This window comes from Adiantum capillus-veneris, chromosome 17 (genome assembly GCF_014529385.1).
Source record: "Adiantum capillus-veneris isolate H3 chromosome 17, ASM1452938v2, whole genome shotgun sequence".
Taxonomy (NCBI): domain Eukaryota; kingdom Viridiplantae; phylum Streptophyta; class Polypodiopsida; order Polypodiales; family Pteridaceae; genus Adiantum; species Adiantum capillus-veneris.
Window position 1 is genome coordinate 151,432,954 of NC_140947.1, and position 25,929 is coordinate 151,458,882.

At 46.6% G+C, this 25,929-nt stretch overlaps 1 protein-coding gene across 1 annotated transcript in view; it reads left to right on the top strand.

Annotated features, from left to right (window-relative positions):
- The window catches only part of LOC147438330 (clathrin heavy chain 1), a 62,469-nt gene extending 36,769 nt beyond the window's left edge, over nucleotides 1-25,700 (top strand). Inside the window, exons 11-30 of the mRNA XM_086487622.1 lie at nucleotides 17,925-18,041; nucleotides 18,132-18,329; nucleotides 18,433-18,549; nucleotides 18,713-18,772; nucleotides 18,878-18,964; nucleotides 19,069-19,152; nucleotides 19,231-19,365; nucleotides 21,059-21,121; nucleotides 21,203-21,307; nucleotides 21,384-21,496; nucleotides 21,631-21,883; nucleotides 21,969-22,105; nucleotides 22,201-22,479; nucleotides 22,560-23,562; nucleotides 23,650-24,135; nucleotides 24,229-24,399; nucleotides 24,590-24,775; nucleotides 24,868-24,990; nucleotides 25,083-25,193; nucleotides 25,487-25,700. Coding sequence (XP_086343748.1) covers nucleotides 17,925-18,041; nucleotides 18,132-18,329; nucleotides 18,433-18,549; nucleotides 18,713-18,772; nucleotides 18,878-18,964; nucleotides 19,069-19,152; nucleotides 19,231-19,365; nucleotides 21,059-21,121; nucleotides 21,203-21,307; nucleotides 21,384-21,496; nucleotides 21,631-21,883; nucleotides 21,969-22,105; nucleotides 22,201-22,479; nucleotides 22,560-23,562; nucleotides 23,650-24,135; nucleotides 24,229-24,399; nucleotides 24,590-24,775; nucleotides 24,868-24,990; nucleotides 25,083-25,193; nucleotides 25,487-25,642 — 3,984 coding nt within the window. The 3' untranslated portion in view covers nucleotides 25,643-25,700. The remainder of the gene's footprint in view (nucleotides 1-17,924; nucleotides 18,042-18,131; nucleotides 18,330-18,432; nucleotides 18,550-18,712; nucleotides 18,773-18,877; nucleotides 18,965-19,068; nucleotides 19,153-19,230; nucleotides 19,366-21,058; nucleotides 21,122-21,202; nucleotides 21,308-21,383; nucleotides 21,497-21,630; nucleotides 21,884-21,968; nucleotides 22,106-22,200; nucleotides 22,480-22,559; nucleotides 23,563-23,649; nucleotides 24,136-24,228; nucleotides 24,400-24,589; nucleotides 24,776-24,867; nucleotides 24,991-25,082; nucleotides 25,194-25,486) is intronic.
- The last annotated feature ends 229 nt before the right edge of the window (nucleotides 25,701-25,929 follow it).

The following is a 25,929-nucleotide window of genomic DNA, read 5'->3' on the forward strand; positions in this document are numbered from 1 at the left end:
AAGGAAAGACTGTTTCCAAAGCTCAGCATGCGTTACTATGGGCCTTTTCAAGTGTGCGACATAATCAGTGATGTTGCATATAGGCTGAAATTGCCTGACAGTTGGAAGATTCACAATGCGTTTCATGTGAGTCTTCTCAGACCCTATGTGGGTGATGTGCCAGAAGATATACCAGCTGAAGATCAGCCGGAAGTCGAGGAACTTGACGAAATCTTGGTCCCTGAACAGATTTTGGCACACAAAGAAAGGAAAGTGAAAGGCAAGGTTGCTAGGCGTTACTTGGTAAAGTTCAGAAACTATCCACCAATGGATGCTAAGTGGATGGAAGAAGGTGAACTTGCAGAGTCACCAACTGTGTTATCACTCTACCTGGAAGCCTTCGATTTGCAACCTACCTTGACCCCTTGAGTTTCAAAGCTACATGGATTGTCAGTGTGACAATGGCTTCTGAAACAAATGATGTACATGGTATTTAAAGTGAGCTCAAATGAAATACTTGTTACATGAATGTTAGAGCTGTACAGATTGTCAGTTTGGCAATTGCTCTTATGGAATGTCCAAAAGTTTGATTAGTGCTATAGAAGTGAGTATTTCTTGTCAGTTTGTCAAGGATACAGTGATTGCTTCTATTGAAGAGTACATGTGTAACTGCATTCTTAAACTGTCGGTTTGGATATGCTCGAAAGTGTTACGGGATCCAACGTGTACTATAAGACAGTGGCAAAATGTGCAGCTACCATTTTGTCATTGGAAAGTTAGTGACTCAAAGCAATGGCAGAGTGCGAAGCTACCACTATGTCATTGGGACAGGGTTCACACGCAGGCAATACATGAGTCGACGAGGTGTTGAATACACCAGGGTTGACAATGAGCATGTATGTGTCGTATATGTGTCGACAGGTGTTGACAGTAAGCATGTACGACATAGATGCAAACGAGGACGTTTGAGATTTCAGGAGGGGGGTATGTCACCAGCGTGTGACTACTATCTATCCTTTTTGTTGATTTCTTTCTTATTATCTATTTACTTTCACTTTTTGGAAACACCCCTCGGGAAATCTAACTGCCCTGCATTGCATAGCTAGTGTGGAACTGTCCAGAGGGAGTCCAGGCCTGAGGGCAAGAGAGCACTAAGGTTGGACAAGGACTATGGTTAGCCAAGTGGGGTCATTGACTAGCCAAAGTGGAATCCTTTGCTACAGAGGCTACATTTCAGTTCTGGATGTGGCCGCAGTGTACAAAGAGGGTCGGATGACCTAGAAAGATACAATGGCAGCATCTCCTAAAATTTAGGGAACTGCTATTTTGGGACCTGAAAATGTCTTCGCGTCATTACGTGCAGTTTGACATGGGGATCATTTTGTTACTCTGTGGCCAAGTCAACAGAGGCTGCAGGTGAGATATTTTTAGACCCGAGGGTCTAAAGCGGGAAAATGCACAAATGAGTGACACTTGGCACTCTGAGGCCAGTTTACTACTTATAGAGAAGGCAAAAACGTGATTTATAGCTGGGAGGCTCATTTTGCAAGTCTCTGTCACAGGTTAAGAGCTATGGAGTGCTTGCTTTCCCTCTTATGCACAGTGCGGTGCCAGGAGTGATGCCCTGCACGCTACGCACTGCCCTCTCTCTCCCCTTTGGCAGTATGTTATGCCCCTCTAGTGGGCTTTTCATTTGACCAATGTACAGTTGTGTGGGTTCATGCGCGATTGCCGAGGCAAGAGCCTCTTGCACAGGTACTGGATTAGCTAGCGGCTAATCCCCCCGCAGGTACAGGTGAATTCGGAGAGGTTTCACGCCAGAAATCTCGTCCGATTCAAAGGGCAAGTAGCCCTACAGGTGCGGGAGCTCGAGGACTTGCTAGGGATGCGACCGGCACGCGGAACGGAGCCCGAAACAGTGAATTACAGCCTGCTGTGTATTTTTGCAGGTTTAGGGTTTTGGCCCTAAACGGACCCTAATACCCCCAGGAGGTTCGGGGACGCAAGGGGACCGCTGTACAGGCGATCTGGCGCATTTTCAGGGCTGAAAACAGAGAATTCAGCGTGCTGCAGATTCTCGCCAGGTTTTGCAAAGTGCCCGTATGCGTCGGGAAAGTCGGTCAATGCGTGGGAATACTGACCGTGAAGGGTTCTAGTACAGTTATGCTGCCGAAATCGGGCTGGAACAGTGGAAATTCAGCCGAGTTTGTGCGGGGCAGCTTGTAGGAACCACAGCGTTTATTCCCTCTTTTGAACAATAAAGAAATACCGAAAGGGGCGCCTAAGTTAGGGGCCAATCTGGTGTCCGTCTACTCATACAGGTGCAATCTAGCAGCCTGTATCCCTCTCCCCTTTGTTGTGTCTTGAAAGTACAGGTAAAATAGACGACTAATAATGGGTGAAAGCTAAATCAAGGTTTAAAGTAAAGTCTACCGCCCTTTTTGGATTGAACAGGCCGGTTTCAATGGTCCCATAGGTTTCACACCGTCATGCAGAGCGTCGCTCCAATATCACCACCCTTCCATCCTGGTAAAAAGCAATTTTCCCTTTTCCCTTGCCGCTCTAATTTCCGGCATTACCTCTTGCATATGAGCAATGTGCGAGAGGGTGAGGTCATCTCCAAGAAAGATGCCCGTCTTCTTTAGAGTCGGTCTCTTCTTCAAGAAGTCCTTCGCTTCCATGGAGGGGAAACGGAGTTTGAGTGCCCTTTCCTTCGAGGTTTCCCCCTTGCTCCCACTTTTCTTATTGCCCACTCTCTAAGCCCTCGTATGCATCTGCTCATTAATCTCCACCATAGTCATGAGTTCTTTGACCTCTTCATTCACATTATCTTGGTCTTTGAGGCCACATATCCTTATGTGTAAGGCCCGCGCACGTCTCTTTTGCTCCTCTTCTAGTGTTAGGTTAATGATGGTTGGTGTGGGGGTTATTTCCTTGCCATTTCCTTTCTTGACAATCTCGATCCATTTCTCGGCCTCTTCTGGTTTTTGTTGGGTCTTTGTGACGACATCTACCCCACGAGGTCTTCATTTCTGTTTGTTGCTCCTCACCTTCTTTGATGGCCCGCACTTGTTCTTTAATCGTGTTAAGCTCTTCAACTACTGAGGGTTGAAGCACTCCCTCTTCGAGGACATTTTGCGATGGCACCTCTGCAAGCTCTTTCTTGAGTAGTGCGATTTTCTCATCTTGGGCCTCCACATGATCCTCAAGTGTATGTATCGTGCTTTCCTGTGCCGACACATGCTCGTCAAGTGCCTTTATAGTACCTACGACATGGCGATTAATCTTGTTGAAGGACTCGCTCATTTCTTTCTTGCATTTTTGAATGGCATCCTCCATAGGATCATCCTTGCCATTTTGTTTCCTCATGATCGAAAGCCGCAAAAGGAGAGGGAGCCGAAGCGAATGAAGTGAGAAGAAGATAAAGGGAAAGGGAAGAGGGGGAAAAGTCACTTGGGTGGATATCCACTGCAAAAGCATGCACTCACATAATTGAAGCGAGGCATTAGCAAGGGGAGCGCGAGGGGGCGGCCCAACAAGGGGAGCGTGAGGGGGGCGGGGCATTAGCAAGGGGAGCGAGAGGGGGGGCAGGGCTACAGAGGGGGGAGTGCGAGAGGGCAGGGCAACAGGGCCGGGTGCGAGGGGGCCGGGCCTGCAGAGAGAGAGAGAGAGAGAGGGGGGGGGGGCGGGAGGGGTGGGTCTGCAGACTCCAGAGAGGGGGGGGGGGGGGGGGGGGGGAGGGGCGGGTCTGCAGACTCCAGAGAGAGGGGGGCGGGCCTGCAGAAGAGAGAGAGAGAGAGAGAGAGAGAGAGAGAGAGAGAGAGAGAGAGAGAGAGAGAGAGAGAGAGAGAGAGAGAGAGAGAGAGAGAAGAAGAAGATCATCCTACTTGTCAGTGTTGTTCGATACAAGTGGAAGAGATGCTCCACCATTGTTGATCTGCCCACATGTACATTATGTATGGCGTGTTGTCACGTGACACATGTAACAGACTTGGCACACTCCAAGTCAAGAATCAACCGCGACAGCACCAAATAACCACTTCAAAACAAGTCACAAATCACAATAGATGTACACTGGCCCGGCGGAGTTCCGTGCCTAGAGATATTGGCCCCAAAGACTGGCGCCCCTTTCGGTATTTCTTTTTATATTAATCAATCATCAAAGTACAAGAGAGCGGTTAGGGTTTCACTCTCAGACTCTACGTCCAGATGCTCTGAGAAGTGAGGCCCTCACCACTAATTTAAAGGTTACAAGGGATGCCGAAAAGCAGAGCCTTAAAAGCTTGTAAAATAAAAAGCAGTAGTTCTCTCTCTCTCTTAGAGAGCAAAATTCGCGTCGCTCATCATTTTCCTTTTTTTTTTTTTTTCGAGCTTCCGCGATTTCTAGAAATTAGGGTTTTTGGCAGAAATTAGGTTTGCAGGAATTTTAGGGTTTCTGTTGTACGTCATGTCATCACTTTGTGACATAACCCCCTCTTGAAAACATTGTAATCGACCGCGATTACGCCTGCAAAACCGACAAAAGCCATAAACCGTCTTAGCAGACACTGACTGTTAGTACCTACGTACTAGAAACACACATCTAGCACATGTACAAAATCGACAGTCACATCACACGACATCACAGGACATCACCAGACATCACAGGACATCACATGACATTCAACATTCCTTCGGATCTTAGACCATGATTTATCGGCAATGTAGCTAGCAATCACATCTAGGTCCAATCGAGACCTCATCGATGTCCGATTGACTAACCCCTATTGCAACCATGTCTATTCGAGATCAAGTAGACCAAAATGCAGGAGTCATTTCGTCTATCAGTTCCTGCACTCACAAGAAGTCAAGAACAAATCAGTATCATAATCAGGAATTCCATTTCATAAAGTCATCCAGCAGAATACTGTCAGCTCTTAGTATCCCTGAAGCTCAAAGAGACATCAATGACTTTAGTATCAAAATCAAGGCAGCTGTTGACAAAGGAGTGGAGTAACTCTCCTCTTGTGCATCCCACTGCACCAGATCTCCGGCCAAGCTGAATTCTGGGTTCCGTTGGAGTAGACTATGCTAAACCAAAGCATCGAGGTAAAGTTTCACAATCCGAGGAGTATCTGCTAGGTCCTCCTCGTCCATCCACTTCGCATCAAATGCAGGAAAGTTCTTGAATTTAACCAAGAACCGCCTTCGGACTTTACCTTTCTTCGTATCCGTATGTGCCAAAATCTGTTCAAGAACAAGGGTCTCCTCGTTTTCTTCCACTGCGGGTTGAGCATCAGGCTCCCCATCATCAGGCACATCACCCTTAACAGGTGTCAAGAGACTCACATGCAATGCATTATGAATCCTCCAAGTATTTGGCAGTTTCAATCGGAAGGAGACATCATTTATCTTGTTAGTAATCTGGAAAGGTCCGTAGTATCGCATACTAAGCTTTGGAAAAAGCCTCTCCTTTCTCTTTTTCTTTCATAGGCGTGCCTTCTCAAAAGTAAGAGCACCCAATTATCCTCCTTCAGTTTCAAGTCGCGACGATGGCGATCCACTGCCTTTTTCTGTCGTTCTTGAGACTCTTGCAAAGTCTCGCGAACCTCGGCAAAAGCGGTATCCAAATCTCGCGAATATTCATCTGCTTCAAATGTCTAATCTTTCGTGCTCAGGAAGGATGGAACCTGGGTCTTCCCCGTCGAAGAGTGTATCGTGTTATTGTAGGCAAATTCCACCAAAGGTAAGTTCTTTTCCCATTAAGTCTTCTGATCCGAGATACAAGACTTCAATAAATCTAAAATCACTGAATTGGCAATCTCAAATTGTCCGTCAGTCTGCAAGTGGAACGATGACGAGAACTGCAACCGCGTGCCAATGTTCTCCCAAATTGCCTTCCAAAACAAACTCAGAAATCCGGGGTCTCTGTCGGAGACAATCGTCTCAGGCGTGCCATGTAATCGGAAAATCATCGTGATCATTCTGTGTTCTCGGGAGATCAAAAATGAAATCCATTTCAATATTTTCCAAGGGGGCGGGTGGGTATGGGTAAAAGGGTGTAACAATCCCTGTGCCTTATGCCTGTCAAACTTGACCTTCTGGCATACTGCGCACAACTCTTCCACGTCCTTTTTGAGTCACGGCCAAAAGAAGTATCTCTCTACCCCTTTCATGGTGGTAGCAATGCCGCGGTGACCCGTAAAAGGTGGACAGTGGCATTCAGTCATAACCTTATCCCTCAACGGCTGTGTAACGCACAACATAGTCTTTCTCATCAAGTAGCCTTCCCGAAGGGAGTATCCCGTTGCTGTCTCCCCATCCCGTATCCGTGTGAAAATATCTGCCAAATCTGTATCTGTGGCATACTGAGGGACCATATCCTCGAAGCTCATATGATGTATCGCGGAAATAGCCAGAACCAACGGTTTCCCAGACATAGCATCTGCCACCAGATTCTTCTGTCCTTGCTCACATGGACAATCTGGAAGTGGAACTGTGACGAGATGTTCGCCCACGGCATCTGCTTTTCCGAAAGCTGCTTCTGTGACAAGAAGTAGCGCAAACTCTGATGGTCTGTAAAGACAGTAAAATCCGCTCCGAGTAGGTAATGCCGCCATTGAGTAAGAGCATGGATAACCGCCAAAAGCTCTTTCTCATAGATCTGTGCTGTCATCTTCGGCCTAGAGAACAAACGGCTCTTGTAAGCTATGACATGGCCTTCTTGCATCAAGACCGCACCCAGACTACGACCACAAGCATCACAATATACTTCAAATGACTTCTGCAAGTCCGACAAAGTCAAAATAGGTCCTGTAGTCAATTTCGCTTTCAATGTCCGAAAGGCAGTCACCTCTGTGGGTCCCCACGAAAAAGGTACTCCTTTCTGGGTGAAGGTATGCAAAGAGAAAGTTTGCAGAGGTTGCTATGATATGCACCATAGTATTGTGGATTCAGGTTCTAGGTTCTGTGTGGTCCATGTGACCACTACTTTGGCTGCTGTTTGGTATGAGCTTTTGCATACCGTGTGCAGCCAATGGGATTCTTCAGCATGCCTCTCTAGGGTAGTAGAGAGGAGACGACATCAGTTTCTTCGACTATGGGCGCGTACTACAGTTCTTTTCAGTACGGATAGAGGCACGATCACGTGGCATTATGCCCCTCCGCAGTGGTTTATTCATCATTCTCCTCTGTTTCCACCTTGATGTACATACAACCCTGCCACTGATCATCCAAAGTTTGTGCTTCTTCTAGCAGACAGGCTCTCTTGAGCATCTTTAGAGGTCTCTCGGGGGGGAGAGAGAGGGGGGAGGGAGGGAGGGAGAGAGAAATGAAATGAAATGTTATATTAACGTCTTCAAAAGGCCAAAGTGACCTATGAGACCAAAAAATTACAATGTGGTGGATCTGATACAAAGTCAGAGTAACAAAATGACAAAACAAATATACTATGGAATCGTGGACTGCTAGGTGTGAACGGGGCAGAGCAGCTAGCTGGGGTAGCTAAATCACAAGAGATCAAGCATCGGTCGTTGGCGGATCTCATCAATCTCCTCCATGGTCAGTAGTCTGGTTGGGCGTCGTGCATGTCGGGCCAAAGTGATCCGAATCCTCTGATGCAGCCTCCGTCGATGTTGTGTAGTCTCCCGCAATCGTGGGCGTCTGGATCTCCTCAGCTCGATTGCTCGGTCGATCAATGTGCCTCTGGTGAGGCGACGAGCTCTTTTGTGGTAGTAGCTCCTCCGGGTGTCCAGTGTTTGCTCTAAAGAAGTCTGTGATGTGTCTCTGAGATTGGCTAGCCTCTCCTCTCACCAGGCTCTCTCTGTGTCGGCGCAGCTCGAGTAGAAACAAACCCAAGCATATCTGATCCTCGTACTGCATGACTCTGGAGAGTGGTCCAAAGCCCTCTCTAAACAAGCAGTGGAAGCGGCCTCGTATCTCGTAGTAGACGGGGCAGCTTCATGTGTAGTGCAACTCTGTCTCTGGCTCCATGCCACACAGGGGGCATGTCGTGGCCTCCACTGGTACTCCACTGTATCTCCCAGTCTCGATCCGTAGTTGAGGTGAAGATGTGCGTATCTGGCCAATAGCACATCGTATCCCATGAGACAAGTGAGTGTCCATGTATCTGGACCTCGTCACAAAATCGTCCTCTGTAAGTTGGAGAAGACGCTCTTTGTAGAAAGCCACCTTCGTGCCCAACTCTTGTGCTGGCTGTATCCATGTCCTCCCGATGTCTAGCTGAGGCACGTCCTGTCGGATGAGCTTGGTGATCTCGGTGAAACCGGCCTGTTAACTTCAAAAAGGGCGGTAGACTTTAGACTTAAACCTTATTTGCTTTCACCCACTTAGTTCGTCGCCCACTTTACCTGTACTTTCAAGACACAACAAAGGGGAGAGGGATACAGGCTGCTAGATTGCCCCTTTCGGTATTTCTTTATTGTTTAATAGAGGGAATAAATGCCGTGGGTCCCTACAAGCTGCCCCGCACAAGCTTGGCTGAATTTCAACTTTTCCGGCACGATTTCGGCAGCATAATTGTATTAGGACCCTTCACAGTCAGTATTCCCATGCATTGAATGACTTTCCCGACGCATATGGGCACTTTGCAAAACCTGGCGAGAATCTGCAGCACGCTGAATTCTCTGTTTTCAGCCCCCGAAAATGCGCCAGATCACCTGTACAGCGGTCCTCTCGCGTCCCCGAACCTCTTGGGGGTATTAGGGACCGTTTAGGGCCAAAACCCTAAACCTGCAAAAATACACAGCAGGCTGTAATTTACTGTTTCGGGCTCCGTTTCGCGTGCCGGTCGCATCCGTAGCAAGTCCTCGAGCTCCCGCACTTGTAGGGCTACTTGCCCTTTGAATCGGACGAGATTTCTAGCGTGAAACCTCTCGGAATTCACCTGTACCTGCGGGGGATTAGCCGCTAGCTAATCCGGTACCTCTGCAAGAGGCTCTTGCCTCGGCAATCGCGCATGAAACCCACACAACTGTACATTGGTCAATTGAAAAGCCCACTAGAGGGGCATAACATACTGCCATAGGGGAGAGAGAGGGCAGTGCGTAGCGTGCAGGGCATCACTCCTGGCACCGCACTGTACATAGGAGGGAAAGGAAGCACTCCATAGCTCTTAACCTGTGACAAAATTTGCAAATGAGCTTCTCCTCCCTTCAAATTCAGCGCCACTTCTTCATGCATGAGGAAAGTGCACAAAAATGTGCCACTTGGCACATTTACAGCCTATTTCCCGTTTCGGGGTTGCCGCCTAAAAATATCCCAACTGGTTGCCCAGTTGACTTCACGAGAGAGTAAGAAAATGTTTCCCTTGTCATTCCGGAGGTAATGATGCAAACACATTTTCAGGTCCCAAAATAGCAGTTCCCTAAATTTTAGGAGATGCTGCCATTGTATCTTTCTAGGTCATCTGACCCCCTATGTACACTGCAGCCACACCCAGAACTGAAATGTAGCCTCTGTAGCAAAGGATTCCACTTTGGCTAGTCAATGACCCCACTTTGGCTAACCACAGTCCTTGTCCAACCTTAGTGCTCTCTTACCCTCACACCTGGACTCCCTATGCACAATTCCACACTAGCTATGCAATGCAAGGTAGTTAGATTTTCCGAGGGGTGTTTCCAAAAAGTGAAAGTAAATAAATAATAAGAAATAAATCAACAAAAAGGATAGATAGTAGTCACACGCTGGTCTTGGCGGATGAGCTTGGTGATCTCTGACTGTGTAAGAGTGAGAGATGGTGCATCCAATGAGTAATGGAATGGTGGCAGCTTGTCTATGCTAAACCTAGTGCCTGAAACCATGATGTCATCTCCCCATACCGGCATGTTGTATCTCCTTGTATGGCTAACTGTCGAGAGGATTCAAGTGCTATGCGAGCATATCTGTTTCTAGGAAGTTCCCATGTGCGGTTTATGAAGGAGACTGATATGGTGAGTGCCTCCACCACTAGTGGGGGGGCCGCTAGCTCTGCTCGGATAATGGCTCGTGGTACTGATGCCTTGGCTCTAATGATCCGCGAGATCATAGAGACGAGAGGTTTCTGCATGTTACCCCATCCGTCTGTGCGACCCGGCCTCCCGTGGTGATCCAGTGATGGTCCCCATATCTCGGTTCCATAGAGCAATGCTGAAGCCACCAAGGTGTCAAAGAGCCAGAGCTTCGTCCGGGGCTCTTGAAATTGAGCCTGCGAACACATCCTCTCCAATCTACCCACGTACTCCACAGTCTCCTGGCCGTATGTGAATGTAGGTGCTAACCTTCTGATCCACCGTGGGGTGGTATTAAACACCATAACCTTGGTTTTACCAAGGGCTACAGACAAACCACTTGGGGATTTGGAGATCAACACTATGTCATCAGCATATAACAAAAGTGGAATCCATGTCCCTGCCAACTGAGCACCTTTATCCCCATCGTTGTCAATGTGGTCAGAAATCTCATCCACATACATACCGAAAAGAGTAGGAGAGAGCGGGCAACCCTGCTTCACCCCAATAGTGGAGTGAACCAGTGTAGAAAGTCCCATCGGGTGCGTACATGCCCTACTACTGATCTGTACAATGCCATGGTTTCCCAAATGAGTTCTGTGGGTACTCCCATTTCTTGTAGTTTGCGCATCATTCTAGCTTTGGATACGGTGTCGAAAGCTTTGCGGAAGTCCACAAAGCTACAATAGATCCGTCTCCCATGAGATCTGCCTTCCTCGATGATGGCCTTGAGTGTCAGGATATGGTTAAGAGTAGAGAAGCCTCTCTTGAATCCTGCTTGCCCATTTGCACGTATTCCCTCCCCCTCTGCCCATCTACTCAGCTGTTGGTCTAGAATGGATGCATACAACTGTGCCAGTGTGTGCCCAATCATAATAGTGCGATAATTCCCAGGCTCCATGGGGTCTCTCGATTTGAAGATAGGTACGATCGTAGATAGGCTTCAAGTGTCCGGTAGGCCCTCACACATGGCACGGTTAAACATAACTGCTAGAAGCTCTGCTAGTAGGTCTTTGGCATGCATGAAATGCTCAGCGACTAGGCCGTCATGATCATATGCTCTCCCAGTCTTCATCCTGTCAATAGCTTTCTTCACCATCTCAGCGGTGAAAAAGACACATGCGTGTGGGCATGGATCGGGGGGGTTGGGGAGGGGCGGCTGTCCAGGTACTGTGTACAAAGATGATGCGTACTGACCCCAGGTCTCTGCGGAGGAAATAGCAAGGGGGTAGGACTGCTCATGAAAAAGCCGCCACGCCTCACGCGAGTCCTGACTCAAGAATAGCTGATATAGATCCTGCTCGAGTCGAGCCAAAAAAGCCCTCTTCTTCCGCCGCACCAGGCGTCGGAAGTCAATCTTTGATTGTCTGTGAGTGAGCTCCATGTCTGTGTGGGAAGCATGTAAAACCTCCCGCAACAGGAAATCTCTGTAGGCCGTTCAAGTTGGCCCATCCATGTGCAGTGCCCATGTCTATCAGGTGTCGCCCATACTCAGTATATTCCACATCGTGTGATAGTCTGGAAAGGCTCGTCTCTGCAACATCTAGCTCTCTTAGCATCTCCTCTGAAGTATCATAAAACACTGCCTGGTGATGGGCGGTCCTAGCATTGAAGTCCCCTAGGATGATAATATCACCATCCCTAGAGAACTCCCATATGTCATCATCCAAAATAGAGAAAGGGGATTGTCCTCTGGGTGATGCATAAACTGATGTACTCAGGGGAAAGTAGCAAATAGCTAGATAGAGGTACGTGCCTGTCTCTGCTTCCAGTCTCACCCACATGTACCTAGCCTGCTTGTCCCTGCGGGCTATGTGTATCAGTGCTTGCAGATCCTCTCTAAATAACACTGCCACTCCCCCCGAGCCCCGCCCTCTGTGCTCTGAGCGTGTCTACTGTCTGTAGGCTGTCTCCCACCTGTATCCACTGATGTGTGGCATGGATTGCCCAGGGGCCTAGTGTGTCTCAGAGTAAAAGATTATGTATTTTCCAGTAAAGCTATCCTTAAAAGCTCCCACATCAAGACGCATAGATCCATTGCAGTTCCAGGCAGCTACTTTGAGTGTGGTCCCATAAGTCTCGCACCGTCATGTGGAGCGTCGCTCTAGTATTATTACTTTTTCGTCCCGGTAAAAAGGGATCTTGCCTTTTCCCCTTGCCGCTCTAATCTCCAACATTACTTCCTGCATATGAGCGATCTGCGAGAGGGTGAGATCATTGCCGAGAAAGATGCCTGTCTCTTTAAGAGTTGGTCTTTTCTATAAGGACTTCTTCGCTTCCATGGAGGGAAAACGGAGGATGAGTCCTCTTTCTTTTGAGGTTTCTCCACTGCTTCCATTTTTCTTTATGTTGCCCACTCTCCATGTCCTTGTGTGCGTCGGCTCATGAATCCCCATCAAGGCTGTGAGTTCTTTCACTTCTTCGTCCACATTGCCTTTTGTCTCTAAGACCGCAAAGTCTCACATGTAAAGCGCGCACCCTTCTCCTTTTCTCCTCCTCAAGTGTCTGATTAATGATGATGTTGGGTGTGGACGTGGGCGTTATCTCCTTGCCTTTCCCTTTCTTGGCCACCTTGATCCATTTCGCGCCTTCTATTGAGTTTTGGTAAGAACATCCACCCAAGAAGTCGTCATTTCTTTGTGCCGTTGTTCTCCCTCTTTGATGGCCCGTACTTGCTCCTTGATCGTGTTGATTTCTTCGATTATTGAGGGTTGCAGTTCGCCCTCTTCTAGTGTGTTTCTTGATCGTGCTTCGGAGAGATCTTTCTTGAGTGACGCGATCTCTTCCACTTGGGTCGTCACTCGGTCTTCCAGCGTGCTTATCTTGCTCTCTTCCAGCGTCCTTCGAGCATGGTTATTGCACCCCAGAGATTGCGGTTCATCTTGGTAATGATCTCCGTCATTTCCTCTTTGCATTTTTGAATTGCATCCTCTAGGGGGTCGGCTTTATCGTTCATCTTCCTCATGCTTGATCGCCGTTCGCAAGGGGGGAACCCTACGCGTAGAGTAAGGGGGAGGGACATCCTACGCGTAGCATGTTGGGGGGGGGGGGGGGGGGGCGGCTTGCAGAGGGAGTGCGAGGGGAGGCGGTACAGCGGCTCAACAGGCAGGCAAAGCGGCGCGCGCGCAGGAGCAGGCGGGCGTAGCAGGGTTGCAGGTGGGCACAGCGGCGCGCGAGCAGGGCGAGGGGTGCGCGGAGAGAGAGAGAGAGAGAGAGAGAGAGAGAGAGAGAGAGAGAGAGAGAGAGAGAGAGAGAGAGAGAGAGAGAGAGAAATGAAATGAAATGTTATATTAACTTCTTCAAAAGGGCATAATGACCTATGAGACCCGAAAGTTACAAAGTGGTGGATCTGATACAAAGTCAGAGTAACAAAATAACCTACCAACAGTACAAAACAAAGATATATACTATGGGGTCCTAAGTTGGTCGATGTGAGCCAAGCAACAAACTAAGGAAAAAATGGGCGGCTAGTTGGGATAGGTGAATCACAAGAGATCTATCATCGGTCGTTGGCGAATCTCATCAATTTCCTCCATGGTTAGTAGTCTGACCGGGCGTCGTGCATGCTTGGCCAGCGTGCTCCGAATTTTCTGTCCTAGCCTCCGTCGATGCTGTGTAGTTCTTTGCAGTGGCGGGCGCTTGGATTTTCCCAATTCAATTGCTCGGTCAATCAGTGTGCCTCTGGTGTGAGACGAGGGGGAGCTCTATTGTGGGAGTGGCTCTTGCGGCTGTCCCGTGTCTACTCTGAAAAAGTTTGTGATCCGTCTTTGAGACTTGCTAGCCTCTCCATTCATCAGGCTATCTCTGTGTCTGCGCAGCTCGAGCAAGAACAAACCCAGACATCTCTGATCTTCGTATCCCATGACTCTTGAGAGTGGTCCAAAACCCTCTCTGAACAAGCAGTGGAATCGGCCTCGTATCTCGTAGTAGACGGGGCAGCGGCATGTATAGTGTAGCTCTGTCTCAGGTTCCATGTTACACAAGGGGCATGTCCTGTCTTCTGTTGGTACTCGTCTGTATCTCCCAGTTTCGATCTGCAAATGGTGAGAGTATGTGCGTAACTTGCCAATAGCACATCGTATCCCATGATACAAGTGGGTATCCATGTATTTGGGTCTGGTCACAAAACCATCTGTCGTAAGCTGGAGAAGGTGGTCTCTGTAGAAAGCCATCTTCTTGCCCAATTCCTGTGCTGGATGTATCCATGTCCTCCTGGTGTCTAGCTGGGTCTGGTCTTGGCGGATGAGCTTGGCGATCTCTGACTGTGTAAGAGTGAGAGATGGTGCATCCAATGAGTAATGGAATGGTGGCCGCTTGTCGATGCTGAACCCATGTGCTTGAAACCATGATGTCATCTCCCCATACCAGCATGTTGTATCTCCTTGTATGGCTAACTGTCGAGAGGATTCAAGTGCTATGCGAGCATATCTGTTTCTAGGAAGTTTCCATGTGCGGTTTATGAAGGGGACTGATTTGGTGAGCGCCTCCACCACTAGTGGGGGGGCCGCTAGCTCTGCTCGGATAATGGCTCGCGGTACTGATGCCTTGGCTCTAATGAGCCGCGAGATCATAGAGACGACAGGTTTCTCCATGTTCCCCCAACCGTCTGTGCGACCCGGCCTCCCGTGGTGATCCAGTGAAGGTCCCCATATCTCGGTTCCATAAAGCAATGCTGAAGCCACCAAGGTGTCAAAGAGCCAGAGCTTCGTCCGGGGCTCGTGAAACTGAACCTGCGAACACATCCTTTCCAATCTACCCAATGCTGCGTGGGCTCTAGTAAGTCTGGTCTCAGCTGCTCTTCTGAGTGAGAATGCAGGTCCGCTAAAAACCACTCCAAGGTAAGTGTAAGCGTCTGTGTACTCCACAATCTCCCGGCCGTATGTGAATGTAGGTGCTGACCTCCTGATCCACTGTGGGGTGGTATTCAACACCATAACCTTGGTTTTACCCAGGTTGACAGACAAACCACTTTCGTGGGCAAACGTATGCAAAGCATCCAATTGGCGTTGCATTCCCTCTGGGGATTCGGAGATCAACACTATGTCATCAGCATATAACAAAAGTGGAATCCATGTCCTTGCCAACTGAGCACCTTTATCTCCATCGGTGTCAATTTAGTCAGAAATCTCATCCACATACATATCGAAAAGAGTAGGAGAGAGCGGGCAGCCCTGCTTCACCCCAATAGTGGAGTGAACCGGTGTAGATAGTCCTTCCGGGGTGCGTACATACCCTACTACTGAGCTGTATAATGCCATGGTCCCCCAAATGAGTTCTGTGGGTACTCCCATTTCCTGTAGTCTCCGCATCAGTGTAGCTCTGGGTACTGTGTCGAAAGCTTTGCGGAAATCCACAAAGGTACAATAGATCCGTCTCCCATGAGATGTGCCTTCCTCGATGATGGCCCTGAGGGTCAGGATATGGTCAAGAGTAGAGAAGCCTCTCCTGAATCCTTCTTGCCCAGTTGCAGTATTCCCTCCCTCTCTGCCCATCTACTCAGCTGTTGCTCAAGAATGGATGCATACAACCGTGCCAGTGTTTGCCCAATCATAATAGTGCGATAATTCCCAGGCTCCATGGGGTCTCTTGATTTGAAGATAGGTATGATCGTAGATAGGCTCCAAGTGTCCGGTAGGCCCTCACACATGGCACGGTTAAACATAACTGCTAGAAGCTCTGCTAGTAGGTCTTTGGCATGGATGAAATGCTCAGCGACTAGGCCGTCATGATCATATGCTCTCCCAGTCTTCATCCTGTCAATAGCTTTCTTCACCATCTCAGCGGTGAAAAAGACATGTGGGCATGGATCGGGGGGGGGGGGGGGGGGGGGGGCCGGGGGGGGGGCGGCTGGCCAGGTACTGTGTACAAAGATGATGCGTACTGATCCCAGGTCTGTGCAGAGGAAATAGTAGGGGGGGAGACTGCTCATGAAAGAGCCGCCACGCCTCACGCGAGTCCTGACTCAAGAATAGCTGATATAGATCTTGCTCGAGTCGAGCCAAAAAAACCCTCTTCTTCCGTCGCACCAGGCGTCGGAAGTCAATCTGTGACTGTCTGTGAGTGACGTCCCCCAAGAGCACCTCCTTCTGAAGTCTGGCTCTAGTCTGGCGGCATTCCTCATCGTAGCAGCTGTTCTGAGGCATGCTCCCTGATCGGCGGCTCTGCTCAGGCTTGGTGTGTGGGTATGCTTCTGCTGCTGCCTCATGTAATGTTTGTGTCGGTATAGTAGTTAGCCCCTCCAGAGGTCGCCCCGGGTCCTCAGTGCATAGGCGTCTGTAGATTCCGTCCATGTATACAGAATCCGTCTCCCGTGTGAATGTGTAGCGAGTGGGGGCTGCTACCCGTGGCCTGTGTGCTACACTGAACTGGAAGGAGATGGTCATCGACACCAAAGCATGATCCACTGCCACCCCGACCGGTCTGGGCCCAACTGTGAGATCCTGGATACTAGAGATGAGATTCAGCTGTGCCATGACATAGTCCACAGTGCTGGCTCCATGTCTGTGTGGGAAGCATGTAAAACCTCCCGCAGCAGGAAATCTCTGTAGGCCGTTCAAGATGGCCAATCCATGTGCAGTGCCCATGTATATCAGGTGTCGCCCATACTCAGTATATTCCACATCGTGTGAGAGTCTGGAAAGGCCCGTCTCTACTACATCTAGCTCTCTTAGCATCTCCTCTGAAGTATCATAAAACACTGCCTGGTGATGGGCAGTCCTAGCATTGAAGTCCCCTAGGATGATAATGTCACCATCCCTAGAGAAATCCCATATATCATCATCCAAAATAGAGAAAGGGGACTGTCCTCTAGGTGATACATAAACTGATGTACTCTCGGGGGGGGGGGGGGGGGGGGGGGAGAGAGAGAGAGAGAGAGAGAGAGAGAGAGAGAGAGAGAGATATGAAATGTTATATTTAATGTCTTCAAGAGGCCAAAGTGACCTATGAGACCAAAAAGTACAAAATTAATAGTGTCCGAGTAAAAAGAAGTACAAAGAACTGCAAGATTGAATTTGGAACGAAATAGGTGGGGAGGGGTGATGGGGGTTAGTTGATACAAAACTGAAACAAAGGTGGATCAAATGAGATACAAATCTTCAGATGAGATCTTTCATGGGTCGCTGCTAAATCTCATCAATATCCTCCGTGGTCAATATTCTGATTGGTTGTCTCGCATGTCGAGCTAGGATGGTCTGGATTCTCTGCTGCCACTTCCGTCAATGGTGTGAGGTCCCCCGTGGTCGTGGGCACCTAGATCTACCTCGCTCAATTTCTGAGATGAGATGAGATGTTAACATGTTCAAATGGCTAAAGTAACCTATGAGACCAAGAAGTTACAAGTGGTGAATCTGATACAATGTCGTGAGTACAAAGAAAGTACAAGAACTGAAATAGGGGGGGGAGGGGAAGCTGATACAATGGGTGATACAAATCAACAGAGGTAGGTGGATCAAACTCAGAGGAGATCCCTCATCGGTCGTTGTTGAGTCTCATGAATGTCCTCCATGGTCAGTACTTTGACTGCACATCCTGCATGTTGAGCTAGAGTGATCCGGATCCTCTGCTGCAGCCTTGATTGTGGAAGAAGCCTTGATTGTCGCAATCATTGCTAGGCTTTAATGTGGCTTCCTCCTAGTTCTCTTGTGTAAAGATAAGGATAATAGAATGGTTAGTGAGGTCAGTAATAAGTGAGCGGCACCGTGGCCTTTTCCCCAACACTTTCTTGTTCTGTTTCGCATTTTGGCACTGAAAGAGTTTTTCTTAAAAAATACTTCTTTGTGAACGTGTATTATTTGCTCATGGGTCGGTGCTTGTATGCTTTGTTTCTATGCGTCCCCTGTCCTAGTTTTTTAGCCTTGCGAAGAGAGATATAGATACGCCCAGTCTTAGACAAATGTGCGACAGTTTACTGAGCTAGAGCTAACTATCGATTCATTTTCTCATCGTTTGTCTATGAAGGTTGTGCAAAGGTTCCATGAATTGTTTTCTCAAATGAAGTATAAAGAGGCTGCCGAGCTTGCAGCAGAGTCTCCACAAGGCATTCTCCGAACCCCAGATACTGTGGCTAAATTCCAGGTAGAGAAATAGACGTTTCTTCCTCAACACTGCTGGCAATTGAACAATTGGAGAAAGTAGACTCATTACCAAGCTGTTAATGTCTAGCAGAGTGTACCTGTGCAACCTGGGCAGACTCCCCCTCTGCTACAATATTTTGGGACCCTCCTAACAAAGGGAAAACTAAACGCTTTTGAATCATTGGAACTTTCTCGTCTCGTTGTCAACCAAAATAAGAAGAACCTGCTAGAAAATTGGCTTGCAGAGGATAAGCTGGAGTGCAGCGAAGAGCTTGGAGATCTTGTAAAAGTAAGAACCCCTCCCTCTTCAAATAATCCAAAAAAAAGAACAAAACAATGGGAAAGCCTTCTTTCTGCTTGAAATATTATGCCAACATAATCGTTCTCTGCAGACAGTGGACAATGACATGGCTTTAAAAATTTATATCAAGGCTCGGGCTACTCCCAAGGTTGTCGCAGCATTTGCTGAGAGACGAGAGTTTGACAAGATTCTGGTTTATTCAAAACAGGTATATGAATAACAGGAAATTATTTGTTTAAACAGAGTTTGAAAGTATCGGTTTATTCAAAGCAAGATAGTTGCTTAGACCACTTCATCCAAAGCAACGAAGTGGTCAAGACATTTGTCTTGATGCAGGATTTGAGCTGAGTCCTAAATTATGTGCTCTTCAGGTTGGCTACACTCCTGATTACCTGTTTTTACTGCAAACTATACTGAGAACAGATCCTCAGGTACCTTGTGGTCCGGTCTTTGTCAAATGTGCAGATAGTTTTGGCAGTTCTTTCTCCAAGTTTATTTTCTCATGTAGTCATACTGATGCCTGGCATGTGCTACAGGGTGCTGTTAATTTTGCATTGATGATGTCCCAAATGGATGGTGGCTGCCCTGTTGATTATAATGTCATTACAGATCTTTTCCTTCAGGTACATCTATAGTTTTCGCATTATTCTGTTGTCAGGGGTGTTACAATGTGAAATGAATTGTTTGTGCTTAAAAACCATTCACCACTGAAGGGCTTTTCATGCAGCGTAATCTGATAAGGGAGGCAACATCCTTCTTGTTGGATGTACTAAAGCCCAATTTACCCGAGCACGCCTTGTTACAAACCAAGGTATTATATGTAGTTAGCATCTAGTGGAGTTTGTTGAAGGAGAAAGCAAGAGTGGACTAATAATTTGAATTCTACCAGGTTCTGGAAATCAACCTTGTTACTTTTCCCAACGTTGCGGATGCAATTCTAGCCAATGGAATGTTTACACACTATGATCGACCGCGCATTGCACAACTGTGTGAAAAGGCGGGATTGTACATGCGTGCCCTTCAGGTACTTCTTGTTTTAGTGATTCGCGAATCATAGGCTTGGGCATTTTACAACATTTGTGCTTAATGTGAGTCGACCAGCGGAGTAGGTCTACCAATGGCTGCTTAAATCTGGATAGATATGGAAAAGAAAAAATATATCCTTCTTTGGACATAGAGTTGTATTGCTCATTTAGAAGTGGGTTATGTATAAGTTTTTAATCTCTTGTTTGGTTATTCGGTTTTTGGGATGTGCTTGTTGTTTGTGCTAGGTATTATGTCTAATCTGCCATGGTCTTTGGAGCCACTCAGCTCACAGATTGTCAACCTTTGTTTAGATTGCATGCTCGCACCTGTTGTGTGTCTGTGGGAGCATGTATTGATGCCTAGTTCCACAGCCTCTAGTGATGTTAATGGGACTGTTGCGGTATATGGCTGGTATGATGCATGATGGAGCTGATAACTATGTTGTCTTGTGGATGACTTGTTATGAGTTCATAACTTGCACTTCCAAATGTGGGCTTCTTCTGGATTTATCTAGGTAAATGCGCATTCTTTGTTTTTGAAGCAAATTGTTTGTGAAATCTGTCCCAACCATTGCGATAGTTATCCTTTTTTGCACCTGGATATATCTAGTAGATAAATGTGCATTCTTTGTGTTTGAAACAATTGTTTGTGCGAAACCTCTCTCAATTATCAAGATGGTTATTTTATCTTGTTTTTGATTTGTAGGAGTGACTTGGGCTTCTTCTTGATTTATCTAAATAAATGTGTACTATTTGTTTTTGAAGGAAATTGTTTGTGCGAAATCTATCGCAAACATCAAGATGGTTATTTTGATTTTGATTGCTACAAGTGATTTTTTGTGTAACATGTTACATTTTTTGTGATGTGCATGCCGAAGTCTTCTGTGTCATCAGATTTCGCATTTCTGCAATTGACAGGCTAAGGTTAATGTCTCCTATATTTGTGTACTGCAAGATGGACTTACGATTAACTGGCTGCTTTCTGACTGTACAGTTGTTTGGCATGGTATAGGACTTCTTTTTTCGCGGCGCAGGGGGTTGGGTTGGGGGGGGGGGGGGTGGGGTGCTATTTCCTGTGGCCAAGGAGTTCAGGACTGGCATGAGTAACGAGAAATTTTCTGCATGTGATAGACTACCTTTACGGGCTGGAAAAGCAACTTTTAGCTCCTATTGAAATGAGATGCTTCTTAGACCATTATCCTCCATAGTGGTAGATCCTTCTAGTTACAGTTCAGGATTTGTTTTCTATGCGCTTAGAAATATTTTGAATTTGGCAGAGGTATGGCTATCGTTTAGATGTCTAATTGGAACAGGACCACGCTAAGCTCTGAAGAGAGGAACCAGGCTGTTGATTAAATGTTCCTTTTCTTTTTTGTGATTTGTTTTTCAAATTTTTTGACCTATTTAGCTCTTAGGGAGACATCATGGATCATTTGACCTCAGGCACGCCCTATTATTTTCTGGTGTTGAGGTGAGCTGTCCGTTTTACGAGAGATCAAGATCTATTTAGCTCTGAGATATTTGTACTGGTTTCTTGACCTATGTAGCTGTCAAGGGGGAGGGCACTTTCCGTTTGACCTAAGGCCCATCCTTGTGTTCTCTGTCCCTGGATGTGAACTCTCACACCTGTTAAACTTTAATGGGTCTTCATTGCTCTTGCTGGTGTAACCCATGCTAATACCTGTGTTGCAGCACTACACAGAGCTAACAGACATCAAGAGAGTCATCATCAACACACATGCAATTGAGCCACAGGTGAGGTCTAGTTGCATTTTTGAAGTTGACAAAGGGAAAGCTCTAGATTAAACCACTGTGCTAATGTTGTAATGGGAACAGTCTCTGGTGGAGTTTTTTGGAACATTATCAAGGGATTGGGCACTTGAGTGCATGAAAGAGCTTCTGTTGGTCAATATGCGAGGCAATTTGCAGATTATTGTGCAGGTAAGGATGCATGCCTTACGTGTTGGCTAGTTTTGTCTGTTGTATGAATCTGCTGAAATACTTACGTTTGCAACAGGTTGCCAAAGAATACTCAGAACAGTTGGGGGTTGATTCCTGTGTCAAACTATTTGAGCAATTCAAGTCCTACGAGGGGTTGTACTTTTTCCTTGGGGCATACCTAAGCTCAAGGTAGCTGTTTTCTCCATTGTAGCGATGATCAACCTTTTATGATTTGTTTGCTTTGCCTGTTCCTGTCTTCTATTTGTTGTGGAGGCTTTTTTGTTTAATCCTGTAGTCTGATCTCATTTTCTCAAAATATCCAGCGAGGATCCTGAGATACATTTCAAGTATATTGAGGCTGCTGCTAAGACTGGGCAAATTAAGGAGGTTGAAAGGGTAACGCGGGAGTCCAACTTCTATGATGCTGAGAAGACTAAGAACTTTCTTATGGAAGCAAAGCTGCCTGATGCACGCCCACTCATCAATGTTTGTGATCGATTTGGTTTTGTTCCTGATCTGACACATTACCTGTACTCAAACAACATGCTTCGCTATATCGAAGGTTATGTGCAGAAGGCAAGTTCTGATTGCAAATCACATTCTTTTTTTTGTTCGCTTAGACTTAATGGCTTTAAGAAGTTGAGTTTGACAATGCTTTCAGGTCAATCCAAGCAATGCCCCTCTTGTTGTGGGGCAGCTGCTAGATGATGACTGTCCGGATGACTTCATCAAGGGACTTATCCTTTCTGTGCGCTCTTTACTTCCAGTTGAGGGTCTTGTTGAAGAGTGCGAAAAAAGGTATTCTGTATGTTTAACCTTGAGATCTTCTTGAATTTGCTTATTATTGTCAATGTCTTGTCTTATCCTTCGCTTTTCTTGGTGATTGTTGACAGAAATCGGTTGAAACTGCTTACACAGTTTTTAGAGCATCTTGTAAGCGAGGGAAGCCAAGATGTCCATGTCCATAATGCGCTTGGAAAAATTATTATTGATTCAAACAACAACCCTGAGCATTTTCTTACTACAAATCCATACTATGATTCCCGAGTTGTGGGCAAATACTGTGAGAAGAGAGATCCAACTCTTGCAGTTGTTGCATACAGACGAGGGCAATGTGATGATGAGCTGGTGAATGTTACAAACAAAAACTCACTTTTTAAGCTTCAAGCAAGGTACTTTTCCTTTGTCTTGTGGTGTATCACATTTTTAACTCTTTCTTAGTCTAGTGACACCTCGTTTGTATCGTTTTCAGGTACATCGTTGAAAGGATGGAGCCAGATTTGTGGGCTAAAGTGCTGGATCCAGAAAATCCATATAGGCGACAGCTTATTGATCAGGTTGTGTCTACAGCTTTGCCAGAAAGTAAGAACCCAGAACAAGTCTCAGCAACAGTTAAAGCTTTCATGACAGCGGATTTGCCTCATGAGCTTATTGAGCTTCTTGAAAAAATAGTACTTCAGAATTCTGCATTCAGTGGCAATCCAAATTTGCAAAACTTGCTCATTTTGACGGCCATAAAGGCTGATAGGTCTCGAGTAATGGATTATGTGAACCGTTTGGATAACTTTGATGGGCCTGCAGTGGGAGAGATAGCTGTTGGCTCAGAGTTGTATGAGGAGGCTTTTGCGATCTTCAAGAAGTTCAACTTGAATGTGCAAGCTGTTAATGTGCTTCTAGATAATATTCGCAGCATTGAAAGAGCTGTTGAATTTGCCTCTCGTGTCGAGGAGGATGAGGTGTGGAGTCAGGTTGCCAAAGCTCAGCTGAAGGAGGGGCTTGTTAGTGATGCCATCGAGTCCTTCATTCGGGCAAATGATGCAACAGAATTCTTAGACGTGATTCGGGCTGCGGGTCAAGCTGGGGTGTTTGAGGACCTTGTGAAGTATTTGCTGATGGTGAGAAGGAAGGTGAAGGAGCCTAAGGTTGATTCTGAACTCATTTATGCTTATGCCAAAATAGACAGGTTAGGGGACATTGAGGAGTTCATTCTACAACCAAACGTTGCCAATTTGCAAACTGTGGGTGACCGTCTTTTTGATGAAGCCCTTTATGAGGCAGCAAAAATAATCTTCACTCACATTTCCAACTGGCCTCGACTGGCCAGTACTTTAGTAAAACTCCACCAATTCCAAGGTGCAGTTGATGCAGCACGCAAGGCGAACAGCTCAAAGACTTGGAAGGAGGTTTGCTTTGCGTGTGTTGATGCCGAAGAATTTAGGCTAGCGCAGATTTGTGGTTTAAACATCATCATCCAGGTATTTTTCAACTGTGCAAACTTGCTGTAGCATATCATTTCTGCCATTTGTCTTGTCTATACCCGTCACCCTCGTGTTCTTTCGCAGGTTGATGACCTGGAGGAAGTGAGCGATTATTATCAAAACAGAGGTCGTTTTGATGAGCTCATTACCCTGATGGAGAGTGGTCTTGGCTTGGAAAGGGCCCACATGGGTATCTTTACTGAGCTTGGGAGCCTTTACGCACGCTATCGGGCAGAGAAGCTGATGGAACATTTAAAACTTTTCTCTACCCGAATAAATATTCCTAAGCTAATCCGTGTCTGTGATGAGCAACAACACTGGAAGGAGCTGACATATCTTTACATACAATATGACGAGTTTGACAATGCTGCTACCACTATAATGAACCATTCTCCTGAGGCTTGGGATCACATGCAGTTCAAGGATGTGGCTGTGAAGGTGGCTAATGTGGAGCTGTATTACAAGGCAGTGCACTTTTACCTTCAAGAGCATCCTGATCTAATCAATGATCTTTTGAATGTTTTGGCTCCGAGAGTCGACCATACTAGAGTTGTCGACATTATGAGAAAGGTATGATTGTCCTTTGGATCTGTGGGTGTGGGGTTAACTGGTGGATAGTTCAGTATCATTGACTGATCATCCGTCTTGTTTGCATGTTTTCAGGCTGGACATTTACCGCTTGTGAAGCCTTACATGGTGGCTGTCCAAAGTACGAATAATGCTGCTGTTAATGATGCTTTGAATGCATTATACATTGAAGAAGAGGACTATGAGCGGCTGAGAGAGTCGATTGACATGCATGACAATTTTGATCAGATTTCGTTGGCCCAGAAGGTTTAATTTTGATTTTTGACAGCTTCACTGTTTACTTTGTCAGGTCATCCATGTTTTTTACTGTAGCTGTTAAAGTAGAATTAGCTAGTCGTTATCTGTCAAGGGTGTTGTTGAACTCTGAAGGTTATTCACTGTGCTCCCTTTCACAAGAGAATGTTAGGATAGGATAAATATGTGTATCTCGTAACAGGTAGAGAAACACGAGCTTCTTGAGTTCCGGCGGATTGCTGCTCTTATTTACAAGAAAGCTGGAAGGTGGAGGCAGTCAGTTGCTTTGTCAAAGAAGGACAACCTGTACAAAGATGCTATGGAGACATGCTCACAATCTGGGGATCGTGACCTTGCGGAGGAGCTTTTAACTTTCTTTGTAGAACAGGTGCAGAGTCCGGAGCTCTCTTTATCTCTGATAATACGAAAGTTTGAGGAGAAAGAGTTGAAATGTGTCTTTGACACTTCATTGTTTTGCAGGGAAAGAAAGAGTGCTTTGCATCCTGTCTGTTTACTTGTTATGATTTGATTCGAGCTGATGTTGCCCTGGAGCTTGCATGGATGAACAACATTCTTGATTTTGTGTTCCCATATTTCATGCAGGTCAGTGTCCAGGGTGATCTGTTTGTGGAGCAGAGGGCTTATGGGGTGTGATTGTTAGCTGATAAGTTTGTTTTCTTGTGTTTCTGGGGCAGTTCTTGAGAGAATATACAAGTAAAGTTGATGACCTCGTCAAGGATAAACTGAAAGCCCAAGAAGAGGAAAAATCCAAGGAAGCTGAGGAGAAGGAGCTGGTTGCTCAGCAGGCATCTCTCTCTCTCTCTCTCTCTCTCTCTCTCTCCACACACACATGTACATGGTTTTGTCTCATAGGCCGAGCTCGGCCTCTAGAAGACGTCAATAAAGCTCTCTCTCTCTCTCTCTCTCTCTCTCTCTCTCTCTCTCAAATTTCAACTCCAAATTCCAACTCTCACTTTGTCACTCTCCTCAACTCTCATTCTCACTCTCACCCTCACTTTCGTCTTCACGTGTTATCATGTTCCGGCTGTTTGTGCAGGATATGTTTGCACTTTTGACGAAGTTATGGATGTTTGTGCAGAATATGTATGCTCAATTATTGCCACTTGCACTACCTGCTCCACCGATGCCTGGTATGGGTGGTGGGTATGATCCCGGATTTGTTGGAGGAATGCCAGGGATGCCTGGGATGCCTGGCATGCCGGCGTATGGAATGCCACCCATGGCTGGATATTGATTTTGTACCATTCAACATCTCTATGGGTTTTAAGGAGGCGGCGAAAAATGCACTCACCGATGTGTTCTTTCCAGCCATTGGACAGCTGCCATGTGATTATCGCTTATGCCAGAAGGGACTGTGCAGTTGGTGTCAGCATTCATGATGTGAGTGATCATTATTATTTTTTGTAGATGGTGCTAGATTCCCCGATCCAATTATTTGTTGGAATAAGCCATGGAGTCATGGCTAATATCCCAGAAACATCCTTACGAGGATTCTGCGGCATGAGTTCTTGCTACAACAAT